The 14,192-nt window shown below is 37.7% G+C and overlaps 1 protein-coding gene across 5 annotated transcripts in view; it reads left to right on the plus strand.

Moving 5' to 3' along the window:
* Positions 1 to 14,192, plus strand: part of XPO1 (exportin 1) — a 43,723-nt gene that overhangs the window by 1,373 nt on the left and 28,158 nt on the right. For 3 of the 5 annotated variants that reach the window (XM_068940338.1, XM_068940340.1, XM_068940339.1), the window contains 3 exons: positions 3,479 to 3,610; positions 7,367 to 7,468; positions 11,335 to 11,407. In XM_068940338.1, coding sequence (XP_068796439.1) covers positions 3,485 to 3,610; positions 7,367 to 7,468; positions 11,335 to 11,407 — 301 coding nt within the window. In that variant the 5' untranslated portion in view covers positions 3,479 to 3,484. Of the gene's footprint in view, positions 1 to 191; positions 369 to 3,478; positions 3,611 to 7,366; positions 7,469 to 8,663; positions 8,728 to 11,334; positions 11,408 to 14,192 lie in introns of those variants that run through there. The other 2 variants (XM_068940341.1, XM_009673951.2) reach the window with 2 other exon arrangements.

Raw genomic sequence — 14,192 nt, forward strand, 5'->3', positions numbered from 1 at the left:
AATTATTAGGAGTGGAAGTTTCCAGAAATATTTTTTGTGTGTCTGTGCAGCAGTATTGAAACGTCCGCCTGGATCACGTGGGGGCCCTGTATAGAACGCAGGGCTGGGGCGGAGGGAGGGAGGGGGGAGGGAGGGGCCGCGCTGCGGCGGCCCCGCCGCGCTCCGCAGGGCCCCGGCCCGCCCGCCGCGGCCCGGGGGCGCCGAGCCCGGCCCCGCGCTGGGCACGGGAGGCCCCGGCGCCGGGCGGGCGTGAGGTATTTTGGGGCGCTCTGTTGGGATGCAGCTGTACTAAGGAGGAATGCCCCGGGATCGCCGGCGGATGCTTTGTCAGGCAGCGTGGATTTAATCTTGCACATGAGCCCGCGCCGGTAAAGTAGCGGGGGGGAGAAGCAATCGTTTCATTAGGGTTTCTGGTGTGTTGTGTGTAATGCAAACGCCTTCGTGGCGTGCTCTCTGTTTCTGCTTGTGCAGCTGGAAAAATAGACGAGTGTGATGCAAATAACTCGTTGGAATGGAAGAGGATAGCGGGGTGGTAATTCGCTTGCATTTAGCAATGGAATTACGTGTTTAGGATGGAGCTGAGCGACTTCCCTAGTGTGTGTGTGCACGTGTGGTGGATTTTGTTATTGCTGTTTTTGTTTTGATTAGTTGCTGCCCCCAGTCAGCTTTCTCTAGCTGCCTTACTTTGTAAATGGTTGCATGTGCTCTAGGGACCGTTGTGAATACTCCGAAGTATTTCCTTTTCCTTTTTAAAATGTGTATTTTCATTCTGATGTGCTACATACTCAAGTGGTTCAGGTAGACCATAATAAGATAATTGTGGCCTTAAACTTAAGGTCCAGGGTCACTTAGAGTTGGGATAACTATGTAAACAGCATTCTGTAAATGCAGTTCTTCTGACCTTCGATAGGTGTCAGATTCTTGCTGTGTTCAGAATTTTTTTTTTTAACTTCTCGTTTGGCTTTTGTTGCCCCACTTACTAGTAGTGTTGAACTGATTTGTAGCCGGGCCTGGAACTGGCAGTTAAAACGGTTCAGGTTTAGGCGTGATGGGAAAAGTGTAGGAGCAGAATAAATCAGAGGTTATAAACTTAATGTGGGTACCCTATAAGGAGTAGGAAATCGAGCTGATTGCAGCTGGTATTGACCACAAAGCCACCATTTCTGTATTTCAGTTTGCAAGTAGGTAGGTCATTTTGAAGATAATGCTGGGAGTGGCAAAGGACCCTATTCAGAACATTTCCTTTTGGCTTCCATGGGGTTGCTAACTTCTCTTAGTCACCCGGCTGTTGGATTGCGTCCTTAGCGCTGCATAAAAACAACTGAAACGGGCTTAAATCCAGAATGAATGGTGCTACCTGAAGAACATCTAATTTTAAACGTTTATTGTAGTTGAAAACGTCATTCCCAGCTCACGGTTGAGCCATGGAAACGGTATGTGAGGAGAAAGGGACATGCCTAGGAGTCTGTGTGTCTGGTGGGAGTATTAACTGCTCTAAGCTGAAGAGTATATTGATTGGTTGGCTTTCTTTTCAGTAGTACTGCTTACTGCCCGTTTACAAGATGAAGTTTTTAAGAGTCTTTCTGAGTTAGCAGAACTTTATTCCTTTTTTTTGTCTTGCTTCCATACATAACGTTATGATCTTGAAAACTTGAGTGGGGAGGGCAGATGTGTAATGTTATGGTTTAACTTATTTCAGTTTTTACTTGATGTTTACCTGGAAGGATAGAACAAAATATTATAAAAATGCTGGCTGGACGATGAGATGGAACCCTCAACATGAACACATTAGAGCAGTAGTACTAATTAAATATGCATTTAATGGCTTTAAAATGTAACTGAAATGTTCTTTTCTATAGCATTTAATATTTTTGCAGTATAGAAGTGAATACGATTTCTTGATGCTAGGTGCAAAAGTGTGTTTCTAAAGAATGATTTTCCTAGCTTGCATGTTACTGTGGGGCTTCCGCTTAATTAGTAACTATTTGGATTGAGTCACAGGTTTGTCTTGCTCTTCACTTTTAAGCTTAAGCTTAAGACTTAAATATGCAAGGCATAAAGCTAATTCTTATTTGCATGTGAAGATACTTAGCAAAATGCAGACCTGACTTCTTCTAACTTACTCTAAAAAATGGGTAGGGTGGAAATATCAGTTTCTTTTATTTATGTATATATGCATACACGCACACACACACAAATTATATATGTATGAGGGGATGGTTCTTGGAAGAGTTTCAGACTGTATCTCGCTAAATATGTGGATAGCTCTAATGTAGGTTTTGGAGAAGTTCTGCTGTTCTCCAAACCCTTGGGTATTTCTCAAGTTGGCAGTGGTATATTCGTTTGTAGCTCTGGAAAATTCTGAAAAGGGTGAATGACAGGTAACTGCTGTAGAGGAAAGGGTAGCAATATGTGTCACCATCACCAGTTAAGGTGAGAAGAGGGCAATAAATCTGATGAAATGCTTCCAATATGGAGAGTGTTATGAAAAGAATGGAATATAAATTATCATACAAAATTCCATGGCTCTTGGCTGATTTTCTTGCTCTTTTCAAGAGTGCCTTCAATTTTTTTACTGGTCTCTGGCTGGTAGGCATCCTGTACGTATATGTACATGCACATGTGTAGACACATACACAGGACGTCATTTGTGTAACATTAAGGCTGCGTTATCTAGGACATAGAGTTAACAAACGTGTTGCTGACCTTACGGCACCTGAGACCTCCAGTAGACTTTCTAGTTAAATTCCATTTCTGCTTGAAGCAACCTAATGTGATATGTTGAGTAACCTGTTGAGTTACCTCTTGTTTGAAGAGTGCCCTGAATCAGGCAACTGTCTTGATTTAAATTAGAACTTCTTCTTCTTGTATATAGTAAACTTGTGAATAGTTTATTTCAAGTATTTGAAAAAATGACCTCTGGTGAACTTCCTATTGAATATCTAGATCACATTTCCATTCCATAACCAGTTGCTTGAAGGTTTTTAAAACTGGTCTTCTAAATGTATGTGCTGGCCTTGGAAACTCAAAATTCTGCTGTTTTTTTTTTTAGATCTGGTTTTGCTTGTAATGGTTTAAGTATTTCTACTAGCAAACTTACTGTTTTACAAATGTTTAAAGAATAGTAGGATTTCTTACCTTAGTTGATTTTTTTTTTTTTTCTTCCCACGCCAAGTATTTGGCATCTAGTTCAGCTTGTTGGTTATGCAGCGAAGTCAAACTCTTATTACGTGTTGAATCTGCTGAACTCACTGAGAATTTGACTGGGGTAATAACACGGGAATCTTCAGTGCAAGTTTGTCCTAATACTTGTTCAGCAATCTGTAGATGTATTGTCTTTAGTATTATCTAGTAGTCCTAACATAGCTCATCTCATTGAAACAAGATGCTTATGTTGAAGAGCTTCCTTTATAATTACGTCTAACAATAACTTCTTATTTATTGATCAAAAACTTATTTAATTTTATTTATTTTGCAGTAATCTATGCCAGCAATTATGACAATGTTAGCAGACCATGCAGCTCGTCAGCTGCTGGATTTTAACCAGAAACTGGATATCAATCTTTTGGACAATGTGGTGAACTGCTTGTACCATGGAGAAGGAGCGCAGGTAATGTGAAATTGACCCTATGTTTATTGACCATATTCAGTTTTGCAGCAAATCAGAAAAAAATTGATTTATTTCAATTAAAAAAAATAATGCTAATGAATATACTCTGCTGGTGACTAGAATACTGCACGCAATTCATGTGCCCATGTCTAAAGCAGAGCTTGTGTAATGTATGTTGGAAGAACTCTTTGAAAGATATTAGTTTAGTGTGTGTATTTTTTTTTTCTGATAGGGCTTCTTTTGCTGTTGAAATATGCTAGCAGGTGCATTTTGATAAGGGCAATTTCTCTTGCAGGGTGGCTTCCCTATCTTGCTCTTTAAGGAGGTCTGATTTATCTGTTGCTTATTATTATGGACATGATTGAAGCCATAACTCATTATTGGCTTCACTGAAGGATTACATTTGGGGGAGAGGGGGTGGGAATCTGAATGTTATGGTATTTATATTTACCAGGAAGTGTTTTACATGTATTTAAGGGAAGAGTTTGTCTTTTCTTATCTCTAGTTTCTTTCCATTATTGTTCTTCTATGCAGATTCTTCCCACCTTTCAAATTGGGGGACGTTCGCGCATGTGTGTGTGCATATGTTGTCTTGAAAGTGAATCTTGTGTTGCTTTTATCTAGTTCTTGAACTACTTTGGGGGGAAAAAAAACTTAAGAATGCTGAAAGCAAGTATTGCTACAGGGGTACTAGTGTAATTCTTCAGGCAAGTTTTAGTTGTCTGGTTTCAACAAATCGAAAGTTTGTGTCAAGCATCTCCTGCTAAGATATTCTTGCACCACAATAAAAAATGAAATGAGACAGTAGCTGATGCCTTTCTTTCAATCACTAGAATAACCAAAATATGTACTTGTTGTACTTGTTTTGTATATCTTTGTTTTAAAAAAAAAAAAAAGACATCAGCCTGTATGAGGCTTGCTGATGTGAACTCCTGAGTTCTAAAATCCCTGGTTTCATCTAAGAATGACTTTTTGCAAAATGTGCACAGTTTGCTAAATTCAAAAGCTATTAGCTTTAGTTTTTAAAATGACCATGTCACAGAAAACTGCTTGTGGCTGTTTGTCTTAAAAGTAGTATGGACTCTCAAGTGTTTGTAAGTGATATGTTTGTTCACCATTCTCACTTAAAAATTAGTAAATAAAACTGGTGGTGGTGGCAGTGTTCTTCGGCGTGAACAGAGCTTAAAAGTTGGAAAGGTTTTTAAGGAGATAGCAGCATGAGAACAGAGGATTAACACTACATAGAAAAATGTTCAAATAGCTGTTGTGCTGCTTTTGGGAGAAGTTGTTTCATTTATGAATCAGTTAGATGGAGTTTCATTGTGATAGGCATCTCTTAAATTTCTAGTATTCAGACAAATTAATGCAAGAAGCAGCAGAAATGGGAAAAGGGACCCTTGACTGGCAAAAGTGAGTTGCGATATAAGCCTGTAAGTGTGCCAATACACAACACTTCCATGCAACTAGGGTTTCATATTGTAGTATATATCTGAAGATGCAGACATTTTCCAGTGAGCACCATGAGTTCTTACCTCTTCCAAGAATGGAAGTTCAGAAGGAGTCACTGCAGGAAAAACTGCTTCTTTGTGGAGTCTATCGCCTCAGAGTATAACTTAAAAGGTGGCAGGTATAATAGAAAATGAAGAAACCAAATATCAAGAATGGTAGATTACCATATTCTTTTTCAGGCAAGTGCTATTTAGTGTGGAAGAACCATTTTGCATGTAGTCTGGATAGCCCAAGCTATGCTTGCTTTCAGATTCACCTGTCTCCTCCTTCCCCTTAATTCTTATCTCTGCTGTGAGCTTGCAAAACTCTATCTGCTGATATACGTTGGGCAAGTAAGAAGTGCTTTTCTGTCAGCCTTTTACAAATTGTTCTGTTCTTAGCCTTTTTTGTCCACAGAAAAGAACCTTCTCCCCCTCTGCCCACCCAGTTCAACACATCACTAAGAAGATCTGAGGCAACTCAAACTTAGATGTTTACCTCTACTCATCCTAAACTCTGAATTCCATTGGTCTTTTAGATCATGTTTTGAAGGCTTATTTGCTGACTTTTTTTTTTTTTTTTTCTGGTAGTAGCAGCAGCACATTGAGATTTCAGTCTTAAGAATTGCTGTATAATCTATAATGTTTGGAATTGATGCCCAAGAAGTGTTGTTAGGTACCACTGGGTATGAAAGCAGATTTTTCAGGGCTTGGGAGAATGATATAAAGCATGTGTACTTTGTTGACATTTGATCCTCTAACATGTCAGCAGTATTAGAAGCACTAAGGAGACCGATATAGAAACACCTCCAAGTTGACTCTGGAACCAATACAGCTATTCTTTTTCTTTTACACTAAACTGTATCAAAGCTGCTGAATTTATTAGCTCTGAAGCAGTATTGTGAGAACTTTTTTAGACCAGAAGCAGTAAAAACAAGTGTTTGTATGGTACTGCCCCATATTGAATCTATGGGGATTTGATAGTTCAAGTCAGCACCAGAGTGTGTGGGGGGGTGCTCCATTCTATTAAATAGAGATGCTGTTATTATTGTAGGGATATTTTTGACATCCTTGCTCTTTATTCTTTTTCCTTTAAATTTTAATTAGTTAAATTCAACAATAAATTTGGCTTTTTTTCTTGTATTTTATGTATATAGATTTTTGAGTCTTGGTAGGCTTTCTGTATCTTACTAACAATCAGCATTTTTTTAGCTCAGTTCTTAATTAGCTCGAGTGTATTCATCTAGCTAGCTAGAAATTTGTATAGCTCTAGTGAGCTGTAAATGTTTCTTAAAATACGGTGGGCTTTAATTGCTTTCTATTTTCATGGAATTAGCTCTGCAGTGCTGTTTTTTAAAAAAAAAAAAAAAACCACTAAATTCTATTAATTGTCATGTAACTTGTTTCTCTAACTTTGGAAGAGTTCATCTTCTTAGTAAGATAGTGCCTGATGGTTATAGTTGATGTAATTTGCAGCAGGATTGGTTAATTCATTGTATTTTTGGAAATAGCCAATGTTCTTTGGCTCTTTAAAAAGTTGTTTTTGTACATGTAGGCTTGAAAAGGGAATGTAAAATTTATTCAACTGTTATAATGCGCAGATGTTTCAGATGAGAAGATTTTGCAAATCACTGAGACTAGAGTGTCTAGTACAATAACTGGTAATGTTGTCTGAAGGAAAAGAGAACCATTAGTTAAACCCATTCCCCTGCATGAATGTTTTTTATTATTATTTATTTTGTAAGCTATCAGATCTAGAAACCAAGACTGTTGCCACCTGCTCTGTGGTTCTTCAAAGTACAATCAACAGTTCCTTTATCAACAATTTTGCAGCATGATACAGTACTCCTTAAAGGTGGCATTTTGTATAAGTGCTCCTAGTAAAACTAGGAAGTTTGAGTGTCATGGAATAAAACTCTATCTATAAATTTTTCCTGAGTTGGTGAAATTTTCCTTTCCTAGTATGTTTTCCCTGTAACCGGTCCTGTTCTTACACGCTCACTCTTACACACTACTGGCATAGATTGGTCTTTGATGGAGGAGTGGAAATAGTTCAGCTGTCTTGTGACAATGCATTTGAGTTTGATTATTAAGAAACGTTAATTATGAGACAAAACATTTAAGTGACTTGTTGCTCCTTATTGAATTGTGACTAACGCTTGGATAAGCGATTTGAAGATGCGTTATGTATTCAAGTCTTCATTGACAGTATATATATATTCTAAAATAATTTAATACTAATACTTTTTTTAATCATGCTTGCTTTTAGCAAAGAATGGCACAGGAAGTCTTGACTCACTTAAAAGAACATCCTGATGCGTGGACAAGAGTTGATACTATTTTGGAGTTCTCTCAGAACATGAATACCAAAGTAAGTAAATTAACTTTTATTTATTTGGTTTTCTCTCTTTCTTCCATTCATAAACTTTGAGGAAGGTATCTCATTTTTAGGCTTAGACTTTCTTGATTCAAACAACATTTTTTACTGTCTAATTCCCAAAGTTGGCCTTAAACAAGAACTGTAAACGGACCGACTACTTAAATCACCTTTTACGTTGGCAAGAGCTCTTTTCCCTTTTTTTCCTTTCAAACAAGGAAGTGCTAAATTAGAAAAAGTGTTTTTTTTCCCAAGGCCCGTGCAAGCATAATGCCAGTTCCAAAGATTGGTGAGTGGTATACATCTGAGTAATGAAAAGTCTCCTAGAGGCACATTTTGTCCTTGGGTAAGTGCTTGGCTGTCTTTGATCTTAATGAGAGCCATGCGCACATAACTGAGGAGAGAATTTGTCCCTAGGTATGCTAAAGACAAAATAGAAACCTTATTAGGCTGAGATTTTGAATGATCGATGCAAGTTAAGCACCCCAAACTCTTTGTAGTGTGACATCTAATCTTTACTAATATGCAGAACATGCTTTGTACTGCTAATATAAATCAATCCATCATGGTAGCAGCTAAAGGGACAGCATTCGGTTGTTGTTTACAATTCTACATGTTTTACTCTAATTTGTGAAGCTTGAACAGAAAAGTTGATGGAAATGTGTTTTCACTGTCTTAAGTTTGGTGTTTAACATCTTAAGTCACGCATGTTTTTCTGCTTGATACACACTGTGTTCAAACAGAAAATAATTGTGTTTGGATGGTTTCTGAATTCAGGTGGTATTCATGAAAGAGTTTTTTTTTTTTTTAATTGCTCTATAAATTTTAGGGGAAAACAGTTGAAAGAACTTCCTCAAAGTGCTAACCTTTAAGTAACAGTGTTTGCCTGTTTGCTTGCCTGGTAAACTTTGCTTTTTATACTGACAGACATTACTAATGTTTAAGTTGATTTACCAACAGTATTTTTAAAAACTCAAATTTGTCTTGTGAAAAATGAGATGATTAGAGGAACAGAAAGAAAGCAACAGGTAAAGAATTCTTCAATTTACATAAATTGCAAATGATTTGGTGCTAAATTTATGCACTATGACATTTGGCTTTTATGCAATCATATTTTTTCTTTAATTAAAGCTGTTAACACTACCTGATATTAATCATAATGTTCCATTATGTTGATTGCTTGTAATAGGAAGAAAAGGGGTGTCTTCCTGTGCAACTGACACAGCTAGGCTTTGACGGCAGGCCTCCACAAGGTCTACCCTTTTGATTCCCTTTAACTGAATTCTGTTCATCAATTGTTTTTGTTTCTTGGGAGGTGGGAGGGAAAGGGGATTCGGTGCATAGAATAAGTAATAATAAGGGTACCATAGAAATTTCTACCATAGGGATCATTTCATGCTTTTTTTGGTCTTTGCTGTTATCTGTCCCTCATCTTCATAACTCAGTGGATTGCTATTAGATGATTAGAGAAAACAAAGCAAGAACAAATAAATATTTGACTTTTATTGTGTTCAGTTTAAATGTACTTGTGCTTGCAGTTGCAATAGTTAATAAAAAGTGCATTTATGATAGTTCGGGCAGTGAAACTTATCTGTGGGGTTTTTTTGGACTTGGTTTATCTCTTTATAATTTTTGGTACTTTCCACACAATAATCAGTCAAATGAAGCTTAAAAACGAACCAAAAGAAAAACCAGAAAGGCCCTTGCAAGAGTATTTGGTTAGGCTTTATGAGGCCCTCAAACGCAGTATAGCAAGAAGGATGTGTAGATAAAGATTGTATGCGGTGATTTATTTCTACCGTTTCATTTGGCATGCAAATGATAGAACAAAGTGAATATTACTAGTACTGAGGGAAAAGGGTGAGAAGAGATGAACAAGAAAATAGCGATGGGCATAACTAAGTCGGATATGTACAAGAAGACTCAGTAGAGACCTAGACAAGATTGACCTCTTCACAGCTTAAAAGTTTCTGAATTAAATATTTGAGCAGATAATGAGGAATAGGTGTGGCAAACTGTTCTAGTGCTTTCTGTCCTTTTCTTTGACTGAAAGGAAATCCTAAGGAAAAGACTAAAACAAGATTAATTCTGCCCTTAGTTTCTGTCAAGATTTTGTTCCAAGTTTTGTTTAGTAATTTAGTGCTTCAGTAAGGTGAAGCAAAACGTGCAATTCTGATTTTCAAGTCCAGGAAGTTGACCTGTGGGAGAAAAACAGTTTTGGAAGCAGAGCTCTGTAACATCTTTGGTTAGCTGTTACCTGAAAATGTTAACAGGTGTGCCTGTACAATCTGGGACTTTAACTGTAGTTTAGATCTGTTTCAGGAGCATTGGCACTGTCTGATATAACTGTTCGTATTTTCAGTGTTGCTAGAAGCTTTTATAATAGCATGTTCTGTGCTGGTAGCCTGGCTCTGGTGGAGATGTCGTATCTATAAAACTGTAGTGTTGACAGAAATTGCTTCCTGTAAAGTGAAGCATTTTGCTTAAACTGTTTTCATACTTTTTCTATATGAATGTTCCCTTGATTTTAATTTAGCTCTAATGTAATTATGTAAATTTACACATTATTATCTAGTTGATAAACTCTTGCTGATGACTACAGGGAAAAAAAACAGTCTACCAGTTTTCTGTAATTGCATAACTTTTACTCTGTACCCAAGATTTTGGAAGATGACAGAATACTTTGCAAATACAGGATGTGGAAGTGAAGCTGGTGGGAACTTGGGTCAAATAGAAAAGTCTATGGATGTAGATTATGTTAAGATGAGAACAGCAAAAATGATCTTTTAATACAATGTAGTTTGGGACAGTCTACATTGTGTTTTTATTAAACTGAAGTTTATATGATCCCTTTGGTTGAAATGCTAATGATCCTACTTTGTATAACAACTAACCTTTTTAAAGAAGAACTCTTATTCTCAGCCAAATTTTACCTATGAAGATGTAAGTTTACCTTTCAGGCATTAATGTGATATTTTTTTCTTCTTCCTAATCCGCTGCTGATAAAGTAAATGCAGAATTCCTCGTCCCCTTTTCTCTCCTGTCTATTCATGCTAATGGGGTTTTTGCATCTTAAAGCTGTTCAATCATATCATCACAAACTTCTTTCCCTGTTACTGTGAGTTGGCAGTAGGGACAAATGGGCAGAGGAACTGGCCTTACCGATTACTTTGCAAACATAACGGTTTTGGGTAAGAACCTAGGAAGGAATTCCTGAAAGGTAAAAGGATTTCCGAGAGCTTGTTCACATTTTTTTATTGTTCTTTGACTGAGCACAAAAGTTCATCTTTAAATAGTAGAAATAGCTGCCATATTGGGGTGGGTATTGAAATTAAATAAACCTGTGGGTTGTCTTGCTGTTCCTAAAGTAACACACCAGTGAAGTACTTTCTTTAGAAAGTGCCAGTGTCAGTACATGCAATGCTAAGACAAGATTTTTTTCAGCTCTTAGAGGAAAGATAGGAAGCTTGAGACCATCCAAGCTGCTAAATGTTTTAGGAGCCTGGTTCTGTTAATACTTGAACATATGAGCAGTCATTTATGATGCAAACTCATATCTGGCTGCTACTTTCTCTTCTCCAGATAGCCAAAATTGTCTGCCAGAGGGCTTTTTCTTTTTTTCCTCCTGGTGTGAGCATGATCAAACAGCAGGACTTAGTATAGCAAACAATAAAACGAGAAAAAAAATGCATGAAACCTCAGTAAATGGGTGAATAGGCATTTTTTTATTTAACTAAATTTGTTAGTTTAATATTCCTGAAGTCTTAGATGTTAAGTGTGAATGTCTGATTGAATGAGAGTCCTGAAAGTTAGTTAGTCCTGCAGTAACATACTCACATATTGTTCTTCTCCACTTTCAGTATTATGGACTGCAAATCTTGGAAAACGTGATAAAAACAAGATGGAAGATTCTTCCAAGGAACCAGTGCGAAGGTAGGGAGAGATTTTTTTTTTTTTTTTCCTTCTTTGCCTCTTACCTTTGCCTCTTATCTTTGCCGTTTAGGCTATCAATCCTCATGTAAATAATTTAAGTCCAAAAATAGTTAGCCTCACTGTATGAAGTTATTAGACTATCTGTGCTTTTCTGGATGGTGAGAGCACGGCTTTCTCTTTTGTGATAATGTACTCAGTAGGATGGTGAGCACTCACAACTCTTAAAATTTAAAAGGCAGGCCTGATGCTTTTGAGATGCAACTTAACTGCATTAACTCCCAGGCCAAACTTAACCTGAAGCAGTCTAACCTAGGCAGCTGCAGGGAACTAGTTCTGGCTTTGAGGTAGAGCTTTCGATTCTCTCTGCTAGGCACAGGAGGATCTCTTCAGCTGCCTGTGATGGGTCTACAGCCCCATCGCTATGCCCTGATTTTTCTGGCAGACTGAAAAGAAACTTTCCATATGCTACCGGTTGGACAACGCTGATTTATGTGACTGACTTTTCTTATGAAGTTGTAAGCAGTCATAATCATTGCAAGATAGAAACACTAAGTAAAAAGTCTTATCTGTCCATAGTCACTCTTCTGTCCATAGTCACTCTTCTAGGTTGCAAAATACTCTGAAGTCTGCTCTAATTCATGTAAGTGTATGTGCAGCTAGTTGGTTGTAACTTGAAACGCAGCGTAGGGCAAACTCCAGCCTTCTGTCATTGCATGGAATCTCAAAATCTTAAAACGCTCTTTTGGTTTTTATGTTCTCTGCCCTATGCCTTATAATCTGTGTTAAACCGTAGAGGTTTTCTAGTATAATACTGAATGGAAATACATTCTGTACACTTCTACCGTCTGCGATACAGGATTGGTGCTTGGTCATACAGCTTTCTGTTAAGTCATGATAACTTGGATTTCAGACTGTAGAGTGCAACTACTTTAAATTCTTGACATCACAAAACTTGAATGTTGTCACCATTCCACACTTCTGTTTTGTTACTCAAAGCTGGTTTTCGAGCTTATTCCAAATTTTTACGTTCTACTGTGAGCCCTTCCTTAATAGTGCTAAGATGCTGTTGGAATTTTTACTGCCACTGCTTTTGCTCCGAAACGATATTGATGAGAAGATAACTGTAAGTCAATGAAAAATGTGTGGAGAGAGGTTTCGCCTTTTTGTGATTATTTTTTCTTCTATTCTTCCCCCAACTGTAGGTTGACAGGAGCAGCATAGGTCTTTTTGGCAGGGGAAATAAGGTGTCCTATGTGTTCTGATATTGGAAACAATCTTGCAAACTTTAGGAAACAGTTGCAACTAAGGCTCAAAAGCAGTTGCATTCTGTTGAGAAACTGTAAGGGAGCACCCTGAAGTTGTCTTCTGTGTGCTTTTAATAATTAGGATGAGTGAACTTATTCCTATTTTTCTACGTTCCTATGACCACTCAGTTTCAGCATTTGTAAGTGATTCTCTTAAACATTTTTGCTGTTGGAGCAGAACAGGGAAAAAAGGAAGGAGTCAGAATGAAGGAGTTACCAACTCTGCTTACCTCTGCATGCTGGTGAAGGGAGGTATAGTAGAATAAGAGATAACACAGACCTATTTGATAGTTTGAGGCCGAACAAGCGTCAAATACAGAATGTACTTCAGCAATGATAAGTCTTAAAAATATGTACTCTGAATGCATAGAATAGATGATACGTAGTCAGATAGCTTGAGGATCTTGACTGCTCTTTGGGTCATCTTACCACATCTGTTCTTGAGACACCGAAATACTGGATACATGCCTGTTAAATGTGTTGTGAAACTGATATGTTTGAACTGGTGCTTTCTATGTTGTTACTTGGTTGCTTGCAGGCATGGTAATACTATTTGACTAGTTGCTGTCACCTGAGAAGATACAATAACCATAGCTTAATACATTACAGAGCAAAACAGAGTTACTCTCTAGTTGTGCAATCATCTGTTCATCCATTACTCTCAGTGTTCTACCTTTTCTGAAGACGTGGGGCAGGGGGAGTATCTTTCATCCTAATAAATACGTGGCTTTCCATCCAACCTTTAAAAAGAGGAGCCAGATATGTTTAGTGTGCAATGGCATTTGCTCCATCTTGGCCTCAAAGCGTGGGAAGGAGAAAAATAGTATAAAATCTACGACCTGAATGTTGCTTCTCTACTCTGTTTTCATCTGGTCTGTTTGTGTAGTGTGTGTGTGTGTGGGGGGGGGGGGGGTTGTTTTGGGTCACTTCCTCCCTCCCCCCCCCCCCCCCCGATAATACTGGCTGATATAAAAGACATGTTCCTCTCAGTTCGTTCAGGCAATTTAATTACCTGGGAGATGGTAAGACTGGTTCAGTTGAGGCTTACTTTATTCTGACTCTACTGATTCCATTGGCAGGATTCTTCCTATTTGAAGTGTAGCTAGTAAAACGTTGGGTGCAAGAAATTGAAACACTGTAACAAAGTCATAGTAACAAAGTACTTCAGGTTTTAATTGAGGTGATATTACTTGTGTCTTATTGTCAAACACTGACATGTCTGGTTCGATTTGTGTTGCAAATACATTAGCTGACAAACTCACTTTCAATTAAGGAGAAAATAAATCTTTCAGAAAATACTGGTTTCCACTTGTAGCAATAGCAGCGCTTAAAGATTTAAACTTAAAAGTAAGTCTGATTAGAGCTGTGAGGGGAATAAAAACAGTTACTGGAACTACTTGTCTGAAAATTTTTGGGTAAATAAACCAATTTCATCAACTAGCACGAACTATAATTGTGTTGAAAGTTTTTCTAGCTCAGTG

The sequence above is a fragment of the Struthio camelus genome, chromosome 3 (genome assembly GCF_040807025.1).
Source record: "Struthio camelus isolate bStrCam1 chromosome 3, bStrCam1.hap1, whole genome shotgun sequence".
Taxonomy (NCBI): domain Eukaryota; kingdom Metazoa; phylum Chordata; class Aves; order Struthioniformes; family Struthionidae; genus Struthio; species Struthio camelus.